This window comes from Mustela nigripes, chromosome 4 (genome assembly GCF_022355385.1).
Source record: "Mustela nigripes isolate SB6536 chromosome 4, MUSNIG.SB6536, whole genome shotgun sequence".
NCBI lineage: Eukaryota > Metazoa > Chordata > Mammalia > Carnivora > Mustelidae > Mustela > Mustela nigripes.
Window position 1 is genome coordinate 140,015,530 of NC_081560.1, and position 22,214 is coordinate 140,037,743.

At 32.8% G+C, this 22,214-nt stretch overlaps 1 protein-coding gene across 3 annotated transcripts in view; it reads left to right on the forward strand.

The window, feature by feature from the left end:
* Positions 1 to 22,214, forward strand: part of ADK (adenosine kinase) — a 532,452-nt gene that overhangs the window by 68,100 nt on the left and 442,138 nt on the right. For 2 of the 3 annotated variants that reach the window (XM_059397858.1, XM_059397859.1), the window contains exons 3-4: positions 3,299 to 3,352; positions 20,034 to 20,099. In XM_059397858.1, coding sequence (XP_059253841.1) covers positions 3,299 to 3,352; positions 20,034 to 20,099 — 120 coding nt within the window. The remainder of the gene's footprint in view (positions 1 to 3,298; positions 3,353 to 20,033; positions 20,100 to 22,214) is intronic. The other variant, XM_059397861.1, reaches the window with a different exon arrangement.

Below are 22,214 nucleotides of genomic sequence, written 5' to 3' on the forward strand. Positions count from 1 at the left end.
GAATCAAATCCACTGGTTTCAAACATTTTAATTTTCATAAAAATGTTTTAATAAACTTTAATAAACTTCCTCACTCATTAAGTTAAAATTTATGATTTTTTATTGTAATGTTTGCTATCTACCATCATCCATTTATTTAAAAAAAATTATTTTACCATCATCCATTTATAAAAAAGACAAAAATAAGCTCTTTCTCCTGAAAAATTTCATATTCCTTTCTGTGTTTAAATTTGTATTTCTATAAATTTTTTTACCACCAGATTTTATCCTTCTGTAATGTATTTTTGTGTGCAAATTATCTTTTTATTTAATATAATATGCATATATAATGAAGATAATATATTTTTATGCATGCAAATTGAATTTTAAAATACCTCCTAGTCATTAAGTTATAACTAATGTATACTTCATAAAACAACATAACTGTATTAAAATTTTGTTAAATAATTATTAAACAAAACATTTTATTGGAAATGCATCTTTTAATGAGGTGGGTGAAACTAAGTTTTTTCATTTAGTTCAGCCTTTCTTGGATAATAATATGCAGTGCTGCTCAGCATCATTTTTATTTCCCTTTTTTTCTTTTTGAAATGTGAAGAGGTTCAGATAGGCGCTTCCTCAGAACGTGCCACTTTGGCATGTGAATTATTTTGAGTTGAAGGCACTTGAGACCCTGTGGGTTCATGAGAAACTATTGTCCCTCCCTTAACCTCAAGGAAGAGTCTGAACTGGGGAATCTTTCCCAGAATAAGAGTCATTAACAGATAAATTATATCTGAGTGACACATTTATATGATAGGGAAAACATCAAATTACGACACATATATATATTTTTTTAATTGAGAGAGAGGGAGAGAGAGAAAGCAAGGAGGAGCAGAGGGAGAAGGAGAGAGAGAAACCTAAGCAGGCTCCAAGCTCAGCCAAGAGCCCTCCATCTCAACACCCTGAGGTCATAACTTGAACTGAAATTGAGTCAAACGCTTAACCAACTGAGTCAGCCAGGTGCCCCCAAGCATCTCTTCTTATCTCCCTATAAAGTGCATTCTTTCCTTGTAATCCCAGGTCCCTACTTCCTTCTCCTTATTTCAGAATGGTACATATACCTCATTTTGTTTGACATCTTTGGCATTTCCATGTCTATGTGAATTCCTCATATGTATGTCCATTACATTTGATTTTCTTCTTTTAATTTGTCAATTTGATTCTTAGTCCATCTAGAAGGACCTTGAAGGGGACAGGAGTTCTTGTCCCCTGAGAAACAGATGAGGAATTCTTGCTCCCTGACAGGTGGAAGTCCTGAGAGATGTGTTCACATAATTAATTGGTTGGTAATGAGCAGAGTTTTATTTCAGCAGCACTCAGTTGTTTGAGCTTCTCTATTATCAAATGGCCTATCATCAAAAATTATTTTTATTTGTCTACCAGCTGATTATTTTCTTAGGTCCTTTCTCAGTTTTGTTAGAAGCAAAGAATTGAAAATCACTGGACTTCCCAGTCATTAGAGTCATTAGAGACATTTAGTTTTAAGAAATACACTGAAAAAGGTTTTAATAAGGCTTCCTAAATAGCTAGTAATTATATCTATTAGTGTTTTACTTATAGTTTACCTAAACATTTTAGTAGATGCTAGGGAAAGTTAAATATTGTTGATTGTAATATTGTTGATACCTATGTCAAAAGGATTTTTCTTGTTAATATATTTTTACTGAGTGCCTTAAACATGTTTTAGTCAAAACCATTCATTCAGTTGAAGACTGTTGTCTGCCTTGGAGTCATTGGTATAATTGTTCTTCATTGTCAAACATAGCAGATTTACTTTCTTGATAAAGTCAAATAAATGATTTGACTTGTGTTTCTGTGACAACCATGTTCTGATATTTAATCCTCAGTAGATAAATGAAAGACAAGGAACTTTGTTTTTAATTTGTTGCTTGGAGGGAATAAGTTGACACTCTTTCTTGTTTTTTTTTTTTTTTTTTTTGGAAACTCTCTTAGCTTTACTTCATAGGATTCTTCCTGACAAGTAATGCAATCTTTAATCATGTAAATGGAATGGAAAAGATAAACTTTTTTTTTTGAAGATTTTATTTATTTGACAGAGAGATCACAAGTAGGCAGAGAGGCAGGCAGAGAAAAAGGGGGTGGCAAGATCCCTGCTGAGCAGAGAGCCCGATGTGGGACTCCATCCCAGGACTCTGAGATCATGACCTGAGCCAAAGGCAGAGGTGTAACCCACTGAGCCACCCAGGTGCCCAAAGATAAAGTTTTTAAAGAAAAGTATAATCAACTTGTGCCCCATTCCGTAGTATATCTGAAAATAGAACATCCTGTGACAGCTCCCCATTTATAATTTGTAGCTTAGTTATTTATAGAAATAATGTATCAAACAGTAAACTCTGTAGTCAGTTTATGGTACTTCACTTAAAGAGATTTTGCAGACAAAAATATTATGAACCATTTCTCATTTAGCACTTCAGAGCTTTTTATATACCCCAGTCACTGCAGTACAGGTCTATTCAGGATGCCATTCTTTTTGTCAAGTGAGTAAAGGCATTTATGAGAGGGGAGGTAAGAAAGGAGAATCTATATAACGTTTCCACTTGAACTTCTGACCCATTGTCAGGGAGCTTAGTTTTTAGAAAAGGGTTGAATACAAGTGGAATTTGAAGTCCGTTGTTTATTTTTTTCTGTGTACTGCTCGGAAATCTGTTTACCTTTAACATGACAAATATATGGTAATTTGGAAGATACCTGTTCTAATATTCATAGCAGCCTCTGTTTTATAGACGGGGAAAGTGAGATTTAAAGAAATGAAATAATTGCTTGTTGTTATTAAGCTTATAAATGGTTTAGTCAAGGAACTCAGAAACTTATTTTTCCTTCTAAGTCACACTACCTAGGACATAGTGTGGTACACAGATTTTTACTGTGTATTTAATGAATGAATGCATATTCTTTTGTGAATGCTTAAATACTTACTGTGGCAGTTTCTTGAATTTTGAACTGCTGGATGAATGTAACATTACAGATCATTCACTACTGAAGATAACCTTGTGTTTTTGAAGGTCAGGTTGATCCTACTTCAGTTCTTTGGATGGTGTCTGCAGAAGTGACTAACAGAACAACAAAGAACTTAGACATTAATGTTTTATCAGTGAAGACAGAGACTTGTAACACTATGGTAGTGCTTGTTTGATGGGGTTTAACTGGCTGTATGTTGATAACCATAGTGAGATGTCCATGAGCCAAATGTGCTTATATGTTTATATGACCAGTATTTTTTTGTTTTGTTTTACAGGTATTCTCTTAAGCCGAATGACCAGATCTTGGCTGAGGACAAACACAAGGAATTGTAAGTACATTAAGCCCTAGGTGGTACATAGTTTACTCCTCTATGGAGATGTATGTAAACAATCTGATTTTTTAAATTATGTGAAATATAAAAATATAATTAACACTATGACCTTAATTCTAGTAAGAATAGTATAATTTACATTACATACAGTTAACATTAGTAATAATTCTTCCTGCATGCATGTTAAAACATGTAATATTTTATTCTATCATCTAGACCATGTGCATACTAGGAAATACGTAATTTCATGATCTTTCCTCACATAAAATATTAAATTGTTTCTAGTTTTAGCTTTTACTCAGTTGACTTCCCTACCCTCATGCTTAAGATGGTGAAATCTAATTTGGTTTCTTTATGAAAAGTTAAATGCCTAGTATTGATTGGCATAAGGCAAAGCACTTTAAATATACAAAATTTTGTTCCTTTTTAAAATTTTAATGTTCTTAGGGTTCTTTCAGATAGAAATAACTTGAACTTATGATTCTGGGATACCTCCATGGCTATTTTTCTGCTCTGTTGTAGTATTTCAAAGATTATAACTTCATAGAAACTTGGAGGTTTATTTAAAAATGACAGGTTCGGGAACTTTTAAAAAAATCGTCTTAATCATTTCAGTATCATGACATTGTCCAAAGAGGACAGCTAAAAAAAGAATTTATATGCTTCTATTTTCTAGTTAGTCTGCTTTCTTTTTCCCATTGTGAAGTAAGAAAGTTCTGATGACCTTAATTATTATGCAAACACTGAATGTCAAATAAACTGTAGAATTAAGAATTTGAGGAATCTGTGCCTGGCTGTACACCTTCAGGTTTGACCACGCTTATTCTTGGTAATAGTTAGGGTTCTATCCAATTAATAAATATATTGGTGAATTTCATATGCTGCTTGGGGATTTCCCTAATGTTTGATAATCCCTAATGTTAAAGATATTTTAACATTGAACTCAGGTCCCTTATGGTTTAGTTTAATGCAGTCTTCAATTTGTATACATCTGTATGGAGAATAATTTTTGTGATAGAGTTCTTTAAGACTATTATTTTTAGACACAGCATAGGGAATATAGTTAATGATATTTTAATACCATTGTGTGGTGACAGATGGTAGCTACGCTTGAGGTGAGCATAGAAAAACTTATAAAGTTGTATCACTGTTGTACAGCTGAAACTAATGTAACATTGTGTGTCAACTATACTCAAATAAAAAGTCTACACACATAATATTTTTTTCTCAAAAAAATTCTTTAAAATCTATTCCTTAAAGTACTTTTTAAAATTATTCTTTAAAAACCTTTTCTAAATTATTTTATTTCTTATTTCTTATTGAAGACATTGTAATAAGTGTTAGTCTTAAAATGGTAGGACCAATGTGTAGGGAGATGTTTTCTTCAAGAATTTTTACAGTTGGTATATCCCATTGTTATGCTAGTTTTTTAGTTTTCATATTTGTTCTGTCCTCATTTGATTATAATCTCCATAGTGGGTTGTCAAGTATATTGTCAAATTTTCTTCAGTTTCTTTCTTTGTGGCCAAGTATAAATCAGTGAGGGTAGGTGATTTTCACTGTACCATTGGTTGGTTACTTGTTATTTATAGGTCTGATAACAGAGTTCTTTTGGTTTCAAAATTGGGTAGTCAACCTAAGGTTCCTTTGGGCTTTGTAGGCTATGATTAATACTAAAGACAACAGAAAACTGCTTTTAAAGAATATATTCATATTATTTTGTATATAACCTATATAGGGTGTTAATTCATTTAAAATTTCACATACTAAATATGGTAAAGTTCACTCCTATGGGTACTTTGGGTACTCCTATGGGTAGACTGATTTTTTTACTTAGATTTTATTATGAAAAATTTTAAATATGCAGTATTTATTCACTCATACCCACCAACTAGATTTTATCATTAGCATTACCTGTCTGTTCATTCTTCTATCCATTCATTTATTTCTTTATCAGTTTTTTTTAATGCAACTGCAGACATCAGTATGTTATCCTCTAAATATTTTAAAATGTGTATCAACTACAGGTCAATACTTTATAGAATTTATCTCCTTTACATGAAAACTTCATGCAACGAAATGCATACATTTTAAGTATACATTTGTTGAGTTTTGACCAGTGCATAAATGTTTGTAACCTGGGGCACCTGGCTGGCTCAGTCAGTGGAATATATGACTCTTAATCTCAGGGTCATGAGTTCGAGGCCCATGTTGGTTATGGAGATTACTTAAAAATAAAATCTTAAAAAAATAAAAATTAACAAAAATAAATGTTTGTAACCCAAACCTCTAGATGCAAAGCTTCATCACCACCCCAGAATGTTTCTTTATGCCTCTTTGTAGTTTCTCTGCTTTTTTGCTCCCAGAGATAACTGTTATGATTTTTTCCACCATAGATTAAGTTTTCTCTGTTCTAGAATTTCTTATAAATGGAATCATATATGTGTATATATATATCTATATCCTGTTTTATATAATACTTCTTTTGCTCAGTATAATGTTTTTGACATTTATCCATATATTAATTTCTTTTCATTGCTTGTTACTAATCCATTTGTTTATCCCTTCTCTTATGGTGGGCATCTATGCTGTTTCCTTTCCAGTTTTTGGCTCCTGTGAAAACTTTGTACAAGGTTTTGTGAACATATTTTACTGCTGGGTAATTAGGAGTAGATTGCTGAGTCAATAGGGTAGTAGTGGTTTTGGTTCTATAAGCAACTACTTGATTTTCTTGAGTAGTTGCGCCATTTTACATTTCTACCAGCAATATGTGAGAGTTCCAGTTGCTCTGCATCTTCACCAATGTTTAGTGGTGTTGGTCTTTCTAATTTTAGCTATTCTGGGTGGTGTGTAGTGGTATCTCATTGTGGTTTAATTTGCATTTCCGTGATGACTAATAACATTGAACACTTACACGTTTGTGTATTGGCCCTTTGTATTTTCTTTGGTGAGTGTGTTCACATCTTCGGCCAATATGAAAAAATCGGGTTGCTTTTTCTTTTTATTGATGAGTATATATTCTAGGGACATCTGGGTGGCTTAGTCAGTTAAGCAACTGCCTTCGGCTCAGTTTGTGATCCTGGCGTTCGGGGATCAAGTCCTGCATCGGGCTCCCTACTCAGTGGAGAGCCTGCTTCTCCCACTGTCCCTCACCCAGCTCATGCTTACTCCCTTGCTCTCTCTCTCTCAAATAAATAAATAAAATCTTTTAGAAAAAAAAATCCTTTATGTATTCTGGATACCAGTCATTATGAAATGTAAGTTTCACAAATTTTTTCTTCCCTATTCCTGGCTTAGCTTTTTTCTTAATGGTGTTTGATAAGCAAATTTTAAGTTAAAATTTTTTTTATTTGAGTAGTAAGTTTTCGATTTTGATGAAGTATAATTAATTTATCAGTTTTTTCTTCATGATTATTGCTTTCTTTGATCTATCTAACAAACCTTAATTTATGAAAGTATTCATATTGTTTTCTTTACAAGCTGTATGGCTTTACCTTTTATGTTTAGGTTTATGATCTATCATGAATTAATATTTGCATATTATGTGAGGTAGAAGTTGAGGTTCATTTTTTTTTTTTCTTGCATGGGTAACTAGGATAGTTATCTGTGTTATTCCAGGATATCTAGTTATTCCAGCTCCATTTGCTGAATAGACTTTGCTTGTCGCTGGATTGCTTTGGTGTATTTGTAGAAATGAAATAACAATAGGAATGTGGGTCTCTTGTTCCACCGACTCACTTCCCACTCTTTGGTCCATTAACTGACTATGGCAAGTATTGAAGCCAGTTAGTGTTAAGTCCTCCAACTTTGTTCTTTTCGAAGATTGCTTTGGTTGTATTAGACCCTTTATTTTAGAATGAGCTTGTCAGTTTTCTCAGAGAAACCTTTTAGGGTCCTTGTGGCTATTATATTGAACCTATTTTGGGAAGAATTGGTATCTTAACAATATTTAGTCCTTCTTAAATTTCTCTTAGCAGTTCTTTGTCATTTTCAGTGAAGAAGGTTTGTTTTGCATATCTTTGCCTAAATGAATACCGGCCCTTCTACCTCTTCTGTATATATTACAAAAGACCTTAAGGGCACCTGGTGGCTCATTTGGTTAAGTGACTGCCTTCTGCTCAGGTCATGATCCCAGTGTCCTGGGATTGAGCCCCACATTAGACTCCCTGCTCAGTGGGGAATCTGCTACTCTCTCTCTGCTGCTCCCCCTGCTTGTGTGTGTGCTCTCTCTCTCTCAAATAAATAAATAAAATCTTAAAAAAGAGACCTTAGATAGTGCAGTCTTATCTCATTAATAGTATCAAGTATAAAACATATTGGTTTTCAATGTCAATAATATGTACTTTTCCAGAATTTTCTTTCTTTCTTTTTTTTTCAGGCTACTTGGAACATCTTATGAATTTGTTATATACCTGTTCTTAACATTCTTCTTCAGATTTCTTTTCCTCTTTGAATATGCTATATAGTAACTATTTTATAAATTAACACCAGTAAGATTATATTGGAGTTGCTATTTTTTTTAACACCACATTTATTTAGCTGTGTGTTATGTTTACTCTGAGGAAAATGAGTATTGTTCCTAATCTTTGCCAGCTGTGATCCAAATGGGGATCATTGGTCACACTGGAGACTGGGAGAGAAAGGTAGATATATAACTTAACCTACAATAATTATTAGAAAATCTCTTCAAGGTATGTAGTCTTTTTTTTTTTAAATTTTTTATTTTTTATAAACATATTTTTAAGGTATGTAGTCTTATGGTAGGTTAATAGCTCAAATTTTTAAACTAATGTGATTGCTTTGGAATAAAAAATTAATGATTGGAGTGAGTATTTAGATTATTAGACCTTTTCTGTTATCGCTGCTTAAAAAGCAATAAAAATGACATTCTCTAGGTTACTCTTTGCTTTACTTATTTTATTTCAATTAAAAAGGTGGTAGAAAGGGTCTAGAATCTTATCAATAGCCACATGACTTGTGTCTTAATATTTAATATATATACATTTTACAGAAAACACAAATTTTGTTGGCCATTTTAAAATGGGAGCTACTGTACAACTAGATTAATCTTAAATGGTGTTATTTTTCCTGTGCAATTAAAGTAACTGTATGGAATATTATGCAGTTCTTAAAATGTTTTTAGGGAGAGATTTAATATGATGATGATTAAGGTGAAAAGGCTTGCTTATACATTACAGAATAATAGATTTTTGGGTGACTGAATTATGGATGAATATTATTTGCTTCTTGTTCTTTTATGTGTACTTTATTTTATTTATTTATTAAAAAAATTTTTTTTGGCATGAAGCCCACTGTGGGGAGGGGTTTGAACCCACAATCCTGAGATCAAGAGTCACGACGTTTAACAAACTGAGCGACCCAGGCACCCCAGGTGTATTTTAAATCTTCTCTAATGGATTATGTTATTTCTGTGATCAGAAAAGAAAAAAAGAAGTTAATGAATGAGATGGTAGATTCCCTAAATTAAATTGTTAAATCAATATACTTACCTATTACAAGATGTACAAGATATACTTTTTCAGCTTTTTAATTATAATTGCTAACTAAGTGGGAAAACATGATGAGGGTCTAAAGGGCTGAAAGGGCCCAATTATAGTATATATATATAACCAGGGGTCTTATACTTGATAGTATTGTTAGTTTATTGTTTTAGCCTTAGTTGATTGTCTTAATTCCTTGGATGTTGGTTCTCTGCCCTGTAATTTTTGACTTATACACTTTAGAAAAACTCTCAGTTGAATATGCCACTTTTAGAGCAGACTGTTAATTTTTTAAAAATTCAATGCTAGCCCTTTTTGAGGGCTCCCCATAAATAATTTTATTTTTGTCTTCACGGTTAAGCTTAACTAAGATCTCTTTGTGCTCAAGGCCAAACTTTTTAAAATACTGTAAAAATGTAGATATAAAACAAAATTTAATTATTCAATCAATAATTCCATAGTTTATTCTCATAAAACATTATTGCTTCTTAATTTTAACCTATTAAAGACAGTTTGGTTTATCATGATATTGAAAGATGCATTGGCACCTTCATATTAGTCAGCTTTTTGAAAATGTAGTTTTATGTATACCAATAAGTGAGTACAATGATAACAATATCTTGGTATTACTTTATGTGGTAAATATTAACTATATTTTCATTTAAAATATTCTTAGTTCCCAAACTGTGGTGATTCAGATTCTATATAAACTTTGTTACTTACGCTTCACAGATAACACCATTTATTTCTCTGTCTGGGGAATTAGGACATAGAGCAAAACAGAGAAGATTTGTCAGCAATGTCCACGACCCTTGTTTTTTTTTTTAATTTTTATTAATATATAATGTATTATTAGCCCCAGGGGTACAGGTCTGTGAATCACCAGTTTTACATACTTCACAGCACTCACCATAGCACATACCCTGCCCAATGTCCATAACTCAACCACCCTCTCCTTACCCCATCCTCCTGGAAGCCCTCAGTTTGTTTTGTGAGGTTAAGAGTCTCTTATGGTTTGTCTCCCTCCTGATCCCATCATGTTTCATTTTTTCCTTCCCTACACCGAACCCCCCATGTTGCTTCTCAAATGATAATTGTGTTTTTCTGATTGACTAATTTCGCTCAGCCTATTACCTTCTTGTTCTATCCACGTCATTGCCGATGGCAAGATTTCATTTCTTTTGAAGGCTGCATATACACACACACACACACCCCACATCTTCTTTATCCATTCATCTGTTGACGGACATTTAGGTTCTTTCCATAGTTTGGCTGTTATGGACATTGCTGCTATAAACATTCGGGTGCATGTGCCCCTTCGACCCTTGTCTTTTTAAAGCAGAATGTTCTTTCTCAAATTCCTGTTTTTTAATGTTCTACATAGTGAGGATTCTGAAAGATGATTCTAAATAGGAAAGGCCAACTAAATTTGGGATCCAATTAATTCAAAGCTATGAAATTTACACTTTGCTCTATATATGGTCCAATAATGAAACGGTTTCATTAGTCTTCTGTGGCTCTTTCTCAGTCTGTCATAGTTTTAGTTTTGTAAATGGAATAATTTAAAATAAAAAAGAAAAGCATCACTGTTTCATTCAGTAAATATTTTTTCACCTACTTACCTGTCCCCGTGCTGGGTACTATTTACAGTAAAGATACTGACTTCATTTTTAAAGGGAGATTTAATCTCCAGTTTAATAATACTTTATACCATAAAACAGTTTCATAAGTTGGAGATTTCTGTAATACTGGATTTTCTTATTGTTGGACATATCTGTAGTTATAGAAAATAGGACTATTTTGTTCTATGAGTATTTGTTCCTTTTATGAATATCTGAATTTTATATTACCTTGAATAGAATATTGCAATAATATCATAAAGATTTAGATAAGTAAAGTTAAAATTGATGGGAATTAGGGACAATGTCTAAAGGCAAATATATAAATTCAGAAGTATCCATGCCACTTACATACAGACAGAAGTAACTTAATCTGAGGATTGTTTTGTCAGTTTGCTGTGCTATAGAAGACATGGGGAAAACTTGTTTAAAAGAGATTCACATTTATTTTCTTGACTTTTCAAGATAGCTGCCAAGATAGTGGATGAATCTGTACAGGCATTGTATGCTGTTCTAGATACAAAGAATGTTTTCCCATCTCATATTGAATGAATTATTAATGACTATTTTTTATGTCAGAAATTAAATTATTTTGTCTCAATATCCCCTTAAATTTTTAAATTTTGTCTTACAAAACTTATATTGTGTTTAAGTTTTTGTCAATTCAGATTATGATGAAATGGGATTAAATAAATAAGTTATGCAAGGGGTATGAAGCACAAGTATTAGAAAGAATGCTGTTACACCTTGATCTCTTTGATTTAGTGTAAAAATTTTGTAATGTCTTAGAGAACAATTCCCAATTTCTCTGCAAGTGAGATTTATAAGTATTTAAGTTACATTCAACAGCATGTTCAGGGGTACCTTGCCATTTAATTGGTAGAGGTGTGACTCTTGACCTCTGAGTTTTGAGTTCAAGCCCTCTGATGGGTCTAGATTTTACTTAAAACAAAAAGAAGAAATTCACCTTCAGAGCCCTTAGAGAAAATCATTAACATCTAGTAAACTCTTAAATCCAGTATTAATGTTGTAACTTAGTTCTTTGAAAACATCAAGATTGTTTTGTAAGAATAACGTAAGAACTGATACCTGTAGAGAGGGAAAAAAAAACTAGCAAGTAGAAACTCGAAATTTAAATAGAGAACATCTGGGGCACCTGGGGGTCTCAGTTGGTTAAGTGTTTGCCTTTGGCTGGGCTCATGATCTCAGGGTCCTGGGAGCCCTGGGTTGGGCTCCCTGTTCCTCGGGAGTTTGTTTTTTTCTCTGCCCGTCCCTCTTGCTTGTGCGCTCTCTCTCTCTCTCTCTCTCATAAATAAATGAATAAATAAAATCTTTAAGAAAAAGAAAAGAAAAAAAGAAATGGAGAATCTAGTGTCAACTATATGTCCATTAAGAAATTTTAAAAATGTGAATAAGAACATCTTGAACCAACAACAAAGTTAAATGGTTACTACTTTTTCAATATTCGTAAAGAAGATAGCATTTTAAATATGGATTTTTAAAACAGATTTATTTAATATATTTGAGGAAAAGAGTATGTCTGCAGGTTCAGGTACACAGGGTGGGAGGGGCAGAGGGGGAGGGAGAGAGAATCTCAAGCAGACTCCAACTGAGCATGGAGCCGGTGCCGGTGTGGAGCTCAACCCCAGGACCCTGAGCTCTACCCTAGCTGAAAGGTAGTCTGTGGCCCAACCAACTGTACAACCCAGGTGCCCCAGGGCCCCTTTCTCAAGGGCCACTTTCTTTTATATCTTTTAAATTACAGAACTTTGATTCTAGAAATAAACCTTAGAACTAATATCCTTTTTTTGTAATGAGTTATGTGAGATTTATATGATAGAATGCCTTTCTGCAGGCTACACTGCTACTTACTGACAGTACAGGACCAGAATTCAAGTCTCCTGATTTCCATTTAAGTGCTTAGTCATACTAAGCAGCTCACTAAATATTCAGTAAGTTTTGTTTTGATAAAAAGGCTTGATATCCATTGCAAGACTCAGTAACTGATTATAAAGAACTCAGTAGCTTTATCAAGACTCACTGACTAATTGATTTTATAATATTGTACTGTGGTTTTAGAAACCAGCTCAGACCAACAGCCATTGTTGAGTGAGTTGAAGAAACAGTCAAATATATATAAGCCTGACTTCCAAATGTGAGGCTCTTCTTGTTCTTCCAAGGAAATGGTATACTACAAAGCTTTTTTGGCTAACTTGATTCTACAAGCTTTGAGATATGTATGAAATAAGTCAATTTTGTATTTATAATTTAGTTAGATCATACATTTACAACCGTGTATTATGTGAAATAATTAAATTTTTTTTTCTTTTTTTACTTTAGGTCTTTGAACATTCACAGTCTCACTACATGTTATGTGAAATAATTTTAAAGTACTTTCTTCTTTTTTTACTCTGATTTCTTAGAGCATTCAAAATTTTCATCATCAACATCTTTGTCACCACTAGAACCTTTTCCTCTAGGATACATTAGTCTTCTTTGATCTAAATTGTTTGATTCCAATATGATACTTTCATTGGACATTTTATCTTAAGCTATAAATGCTTTTTACATGAGAAAAGTGTTTTTTAAATTGATTTTGATATATAGTCATGATCTTTGTAAGGTAACTGTTTACTATATTGCTTTTTAAATTGATCTTTAAAGGCTGTAATGCTTACCATTTGTGTTTATGAAGCTATGCCTCCAGGAGTACATACTAAATGTGTGTTAGATTTTTTGGTTCCTTTTTTAAACTAATACCATCAGGTGTATTCTGTGAGAATTCCAAGCTTGCATTGATTGAATTTATTCCAGGCCTCCACAATTGGTTCTCCCCTTGTCTGTCACCAGAGTTTATCCTTTTTGGTGAACTTTTGACTGCTTTCACTTTAAAATTCTAGGATTTCATGCTTTCTTCTTATTTGTTGTAATACCTGGGTTATGAAACCTCTGAAAGATTTGCTTAAATATTTTATTGTTTGAAATAAAACTCTTAACCCTGTCATAAAGAAGTCATTACAAGAGATAATTTAGGATTAAAACTGGATTAAGGACTCCTGGGTGGCTCAGTTGGTTAAGTGTCTGCCTATGGCTCAGAGTCGCAGGATCCCAGAGTCCCAGGATCAAGTCCCACATCAGGCTTTCCACTCAGTGGGGTGTCTGCTTCTCCCTCTGACCCTCCCCCATCTTGTGCTTTCTTTCTCTCTCTCTCAAATAAATAAAACCTTATAAAAAAAATCAGATTTATATTCATGTATGTATGATAGTTGACTGAACGATATATAATATTATTGGTGAAATCTTAATCCTAATTTGCTACCTTCTGCTTCGAAGAAATGTGTGCTGCCTTGGACTTAGCATTGGAAGAAACTTACGTATTAGTTTTACATAAACTACAACCATGGTGTATCAGTTCCACTATAAGTATTAAGAAATAAGGAATATATTATGGGAATTAAACCTTATTCAGTGTGGGGAAAACTAGGGAAGTAAAGACCCACAAAGAATCAGAAAAATCCATTCCTGGTATAGGTTCATGAATTGAAGCTTTTAAGAATTCACCTCACAGAGTAAACTGTGAAGGAGGCTGGTAGGTTGTTGGCTCTTTGCAGCTACCACCTCTGAATTTTCAGTGAAACATCTGGTGAAAGGCTTTGGACTGTTTGGGAAGGTGAGCTGGAGGTGGAGTGGGGATAAATAAGGACAAATTTGAATTCTGCCCATACTTCCCTGTCTTTTACTACCTGTAACCAATAACTAGAATAAAATGGCTGCTGCTTCACTTACATCCCCTAAATTGTACACCGTTTTGTGTGTGTGTGGTTAATCCTAATCTGAAACCATACAGGGAAGGAAATTCTGGGAAATTCAGTTCTGGTTGACACAGTATAAAACCTGCTATACTCAGATTAATCATTTAATTTTCTGAATTTAATGTTTTTATTTGTGAAATGGTGATCCATGTTCGTATTATTATGTTTAGTGAGGGTTGAATGAAATTATATATGTGAAAAAGTTTTAAACTATGAAAAGGTTATATAAAGTTACTTGTGTCATGAAAGTTTTTATGAATGTGATGATTTTGAAAACTCTTGAACTGGCTTCTGCTTTTGGAGTAGCTGCTTTTCAAATATCGTGATAGGGTTAGATCAGTGCTTTGCTATTTTATTATTATCCATTAGGCAAATGATATCTTTAATTAGCTACTTTTCTTTTAGTCTATTCAATAATCCCATTGTATAGTTTCTGATTTTCTAGCCTGAAATTCTTTAGGCAAAAAAATACTTGTTTTCTCTTTGTTGTTTTAAATGTATTATTATTATTATTTATTTTGTTCTGTTTCTCTTTGATGTTTTGGGTGTAAGGGTGAGGTGTTTCCTGAAACTTCAGAGCATTTTAGTGTAACTGTAGTTCATCGACCCTTTGTTGTAAATAGTTTACTTGACAGTATTTCAGTATGTAATATCTACAGGGTGAATATTCATTAGGGCCAATATGAGATGGAAAGAGCAGAAACTGCTGATATGTTGAAATCTTATTTTCCTTGGTCTATACCAGACAAGATTACTTTGAGAATGAAGACAGATTTCTACCTGAAAAATAATATAAGGGTTTTGGCGACACTATCTATATCTCCTTAGAGAGGAGGCGACTTTTGGGGAATGATACGGATTTGGGAGTTTGGGGAACTTTTAGTATTTATTATCAGCTAATCTAACCCTTGAAAACATTTTGAAAACATTTCTTTACTACTACACTTACTGATTTATTTCTGTAAAATATGAACGATGCATAACACTTATGTATTAAAAAAACAGGGAAAAGAGGACCTTATTTTTACTTTTGTGCTTTAATCCTCACAGCAAAAGAATATAAATATAATCATTCCCATTTTATGGGAAACTGGCTTGGAACAACCCTATAACTTGTCTTACAGTAGAAGAGACTGTGATTTGATTTCAGGTCTATTTTATTGCTTTGTACTTTGCTAAATTCAGTGACTTAGGAGAAAGAATATTTTTTCCTTTTTGGGAGAAATAATAATATTTAAAATGAAATGCCTACTTGACAAGTATTTAAAGGTACTTGTGATGGATATTACATTTCATAAGTTTTAATATGGTTTAGTAGAAATAGGCCAAAATTTGTAGGTAATACTGTATTTTGGGAGGTTGTTATTGTCTAAGGTAAAATCTTAGAAGATAATCTGAGCTCGTGTTGGTGAATGGAAATCTGATAGTTCTCCTAGACTAGGTGGTTTCTGAAGTTCCGAATATGATAAATTTATTCTTTGTGATGCTAGCTCCCTCTGTGGAACCTCTTTATGATTGCAGCTTGACTTTTCTGATTATTTAGCAAAATGATTGAAGCATTTAGAATAGATTTTACATTTTCCTTGTAAAATTCTACTTTATCTCCTAATAATTCCTAGTGTTTTCCTTATGAAAATGTTGCTTTTATAAAAATGCCTCACCTTGTATATATTGAGTTTTAATAGCACATTAATAGTTTTAATGAAACCACCTTCCTCAAATATTCCCACAGCTTCTGTGCTTTTTTGTTTGGGAATACCAGAAAAATAGTTGTAAGTTCTAGGTCTGTAGCTCTGTGTTAGGTTAGACAGGAGGTAGAAAAAAGCCTAATGGAAGATTTGGAAAACAAAATGTTTTAAAGTTTGAATTTATGGTTTTCTGGTTTTTTTGTTTTGTTTTGTTTTTAATTTTTCAGGGTTGAATTGGGTGAGAAAATGTTAATTTTCTTTAACAAATTAAAGTTTTTTTGTCTTGTTGAAAAGAGACAACATTTCTGCTTGGTTGAAAGAGCAAAGGGAGATATCTTAGTAGGATTCCAATATTCAACAAAGAAATGTAGGAAATAGCTTTTACATATTTAATTTCTGTAAATTTATGAAGCTTTTCTTGTCTTGTTGAAAAGAGACAACATTTCTGCTTGGTTGAAAGAGCAAAGGGAGATATCTTAGTAGGATCCCAATATTCAACAAAGAAATGTAGGTAATATATAATTTCTGTAAATTTGTGCTCTTGTAAAGACAATTCTTTGTTATATTCTCCTACTGCTGATATCCCTTTGCAAGAGTATGTATATTTCTTCTGCCAGCTACTTTTTCTTCCTTGTTTCCCAAACTATTTTATATTTAAGTATAAAATATAAATTGTATAATTACTTTTTCAAAGTTATTTTCCATTCTAGAATGAGGGTAGAGGGAATATGATTGGCTTCCAAGATGGAATTTAAAAAAATAGGCAAACTGATATCAACCATAAAACTAGGTACTAAAATGTAAGCAATGAAGATAGGAAAGCAGTAAAGTATATGTGTTCTTTGAATTTATAAAAATTTAACTGTATGAACATAATAAAAAATATAAAAAAATTAACTATACTCTTACTAAGTAGTGTTGAAGATTGTTAGGATCATTTATGAATATGCTTTTAAACAATTTTGTGGGATAATTATCTTTGAGCCCTTTGTTAATACCAAACACATTTATTATTCTGTTAAAGTGTAATGTAGTTTACACAAACACAGGCATGCATTATGGTGGCAGGAAGAAATTCATTTTATTCATTTTTATATTGGTTGACCTTAGCTGAATTTTGATAAGATTATTTAAAAGAATAGAATTGAACTAGATTTATTAATATAACAAATCCATCTTTTGTTATCTTCTTTTTTTTAAAAGATTTTATTTATTGATTTGAGAGAGAGAGATCACAAGTAGGCAGAGAGGCAGGCAGAGAGAGAGAGCTGAGCAGAGAGCCCGATGTGTGGCTCGATCCCAAGACCCTGAGATCATGACCTGAGCTGAAGGCAGAGGCTTAACCCACTGAGCCATCCAGGTGCCCCCATCCTTTGTTATGTTTAAAGCATATATTATGTCCTTGAAATAGTAATAATGTTTTCTTATGTCAGTAAAAACTTTGCATCAATATATAAATATTTTGCTGGAGGTTATTAATGTTTGTTTCTGAGTTAAAGCAAGGGGGTAGGAGGAGTAGGGGAGAGAGGGAGGGGGATAGAATCTCAAGCAGAATCTGTGCTGAGCTTCAGTGAAGAGCTGAGGAGGGACTTGATCCCCCAATCCTGAGATCATGATCTGAGCCGAAACGAAGACCCAGATGCTCAATCAACCAGCCGCTCAGGCACCCCTAGTTTTTAATATTTTAAACCTTCTCAGTCTTTATGGAGAACTGACCGATCTCTCATTAATCTTTGAAAAAATCTGAAGTGAACTTCCCATTATATTATTATCAGCTATGTTTAAGTCCATGTCGTTTTGAATTTGATTTAACCCACGTATCACATATATAAGTAGTAGTGCTTTCCGATGTTAGTATTTCCTGTATTATTTAAAGTTTTCTAAATGTTAACTTGAAAAATTAGCCTCATCTCATTAATACTCATGAAATTATGAGTTTTATACATTTAATTATAGAACTATTAAAAAAAATGTTTGCCACTCAGTAGTGTTTGAAATACTAGTTGATATCATGTACTTCCTGATGTGATCCACAGAGGACAGAATATCACATATGTAGTGTTGCTAAAAAATGCGTGAATGTGATTGTGAGAGAAACATGAGACCCAAATTTAACAAAACAGCTGGCCTCTATTCTTTAGAAGAGTCACTTTTGTGGAAGATAAAGACTGAGAAACATTTCTGGATTGAGAGAAATCAAAGAAATGTAACAAGTAAATGTAACACATGAACTTGAATTGTATCCTGGGAACAAAGGAGGGATATTTTAAAGTATATTGTTGGAACACTTGGCAAAATTGTGTACAGACTGTAAATTTTAATACTGTAGCTGTGTTTAATATCCTGAATTGATAAATGTACCATGGTTATGAAATACAATGGTCTTATTCTTAGGAAATAACACAGATATTTGGGGTAAAGAGTGTCAATGTCTGCAGTGTACTCAAATGGTTTAGCAATAACTATGAGTAATAATAAATAGTAATACACAGTGAGAGTTAAGTCAAACTGTGTTATAATGTCAAGTAAATTTAGGTGAAGAGTATACAGGAGTTAGTATAGTTTTTGCTTTTTTTTTTTTTTTTTGATAAATTAGAAAGTATTTCAAAGTAGGAAGTTAAAAAAAATTGTCTCAAGTATCACCAGTGATTCACATACTATATTCTGGGAATCTCTTGGCCATATGATCAGTAATGGCCTCTACTAAGTACTGTTTTTACACACGTAAAAAATTTTTATTTTATTTTTTTTAAAGATTTATTTACTTATTAGAGAGTAAGCAGGAACGAGCAAGGGGAGGGGCAGAGGGAAAAAGAATGCACAAGTAGACTCCCTGCTGAGTGCAGAGCCCGACTCAGGGCTTGATTCCAGGACCCTGAGATCATGACCTGAGTGGAAACTAAGATTAACCAAGAGTTGGTTGCTCAACCACCTGAGCTACCCAGGCACCCCACCCCTATTCATCTTTTAAGGCTTCACTCAAATATTAATTCTTTTTGGTAGCTTTCTCTATTGTACACTCTTCTGTACTCTGGTTTAGTCTGGTGTAAGCCGTTAGGTAGACCAGAATCAAAATTCTGGTTTTGATAATTACTAGTTGTGAGACTTTGGGTTAGTTACTTACTCCTTTAAATATTTCTTCATCTATTTTTAAAAAAGATTTTATTTATTTATTTGACAGAGAGAGAGAGAGAAGCGAGAGGGGGAACACAAGCAGGGGGAGTGGGAGAGGAGAAGTAGGCTTCTTTGCTGAGCTGGGAGCTGGATGCAGGGCTCCATCCTAGGACCCTGGGATCATGACCTGAGCTGAAGGCAGACTCTTAACCACTGAGCTACCCAGGTGCCTCAAATATTTCTTCATCTAAATTATGAGAATGAGGACGCTTAACCTTATAGAATTATTGTGAGGATTAAGTAATATACATATAGAGAATTACATTATGCCTGGCATGTAAATAACCGCTTCTACTTTTATTTATTTTTTGTTACCTTCTAGACTCAGTATTTTGAGCACAAGGTCCCTATTTTATTCATCTTTGTATCCCCAGTACCTGGCACCTAGTAGAAATTTAGTAAATATTTGTGAATATTTAAAGACTATTTTAGTCTGCGGAGTATCTATGATGTTTTCAATTCATATGTTTATTCGTTTATTTTACCAGTAAGTGGGTTTATTTACAGTAATTTTGGTTGTTTGGGTTTTACTACAAGGTTGATGATTAATGAAACAGTTGTTTTCCAAGTTTTGTCTTCATGAATGTAATCAAATTTAACAGCAGGCTCCTTATGAAAATAGGAATCCTGAGTTAAGTGCTTCTCTCATTATTCCTTAAATATTATTAACCCAAGTTTCCTTACTAGAGAGCAAATAAGTTTCCATTTTTTCTCTAACGTTTGGATTGACTTTGTATATAAGTGCCTCTAATTCTAGTAAGCAGCTGGTGTTGGTGATTAAGTTTGGAATAATTTGTGTGACTGCCCCTTAGGTCTGGATTCTGAGAGAATTTTTTAATGTCAGTTTTAGTTTTTTTTAATTGGAATTTTTTTCCTTTTTTAAGGTATGTGATAGATAAGAGCATAAACTCTTCAAAGTTGGGAGATAAATTACTTGTGCCTTTGGTTATGTAAGTAACAGATACCCAAAACAAAATGACGTAATCTATAAATGGAAAATTTTATTATTTAACACAATAAATCTGGAGGTAAAGCTTGAGTAATTCAGTGCTTCAGGAACATCATCAGGAAGCCCTTTCTTCCTGGATAGAATTTTCAGCCTCTTCCTCAATTTCATCCTTAACAACCCAGCAGGCAACTTTCAAAGGAAACAAACAAAATTATTTACTGTCTCTAAACCAGGGAAGGTAGAAAAATACATTCAGAAGAATGGTATACTGTGTAAACTACTGCTTTGGTTAGTGCTTTGTATTTGAAAAGAGATGCTGCGTACTTTTAGGGCATCATGATGGAGAAGCTGATCGCATTTCTACTGCCTCCAGAATAAATATCATTACGTATAGTTTTTTTGGGGGGGATAGTTAAAAGTCTTAGTACTTTGGGGTATTTTATTCTAGGGTACTATAAATCATTACTCAGTAACTTGTTTAGAATTATTTTACTGAGTCACTTAACAAAGGTAGGATTAGATGGTCTCTATAAGAATATTCACTCCAATGAAAGAGGTATGGATTAGCCATTGATGAAAGCAACAACTTAGTTCAATCCACCTTGAAGAAAGAATAAAAGTAGAATTGAATCATCTCTGGAAAAACCAAGATGGTCTGTCATTCTAGTACTAACTCTGTGTAAGAATGTTTAATATTAGTAGGTAATTGTATAATTAAAATATTCTAACTTAGGTATCTTTTAATCAGTTTATAATAGTCAAACTACAAAAATTCAATTTCCCTTGCATATGAAGAACTTTTTATGTAGAAAGCGCTGCTTTAGTTTTCATAATGTTTATATATATTTGTTTTTAATTTCTCTGCAAAGCTTTTTTTGTTAATGTGAATCTTGGAAAATGATAGTAATGATGTTGTAATTCCTTAAAGATTATAGTAGTATCTAATTTTACAGTATTCCCGAGACATGTGTAATTTTCAGCCTCTCTTCAAGATGTTCATATTATTTTTACTGTCATTGTTATCATTTGTATGTTTCTTATTTTTCTTGTTGATTCTAATTATGCCCTCAGGAGTTAGCATAGTATAAATTTATTTATTTAATGTTTTCATTTGAGTATAGTTGACATACAATATTACATTAGTTTCATGTGTACTTACATAGTGATTGGGGAACTATATGTTTTCCTGTACTCATCACAAGTGTAGCTACCATCTGTGACCATATAACATTATTACCTTAGCATTGAGTAAATTCCTATGCTGTATCTTTTATTCCCATGACTTATTTATTCTGTAACTGGAAGCCTGCAAATATATTGTAAATTTCTTATGTTTTCTATAGGATATCTCATCAGATATTTAAAGGTGATTAAACATTTTTTAGGGGTAGAAACTGTCATTTGTGTTTCCAGGACTGAGTAGGCCATCGTATTTGTTGACTGACTTGATTTAGAACTTAATGTGTATCAGTATTTCATTGTCTTAGTTTATATAATGGAGGGAATTTTTTGTTGTTCTTACCTTAGATTTGTGGTCTGTAAAAGTATACTCTAAAGTTATATATATATTTCCACATAATCATTTTACCTGGGCTTGCATAATAAATCAAGTATTTATTTTAAAACTATAATAATTTAACCTTGTAAACCCATTGTTAGTGATTTGAAAAAAATGAATATTATATGAGATGAAGCACTTCTTTTTATTGCTAATTTCAGGTTACACTGGGAAACCTCTATGTGAAAGTATAGGTCTATTAACAGTCTTCTTTGTTCTGTCTGTAATGATTTATTGATACTGTAAACCAGAGTTTATCAGTAAGACTGTTAAGGTTCTGTTACATTCTGGGGATCATTTCGTTGACTTTGATACTGCTATCCTTCGCGGCATTATCATTGTTTTCACTCATTAACCCCTCATGTCCACATTTGTATGGCAGAACAAATAAAGCCATTATACAGGTTTAATTCTAGGAATGACTTAGCATACGGCTTACTGTCAATCTATAGGTATTTTATTTAGAAAAAATTTTTTTTAAGACTTAGGGTGTTACAGTTCTAAGTCCCTCTGCTTATGTTTTTTTGTTTTGCTTATGGTCTTTTATGTACAAATCTT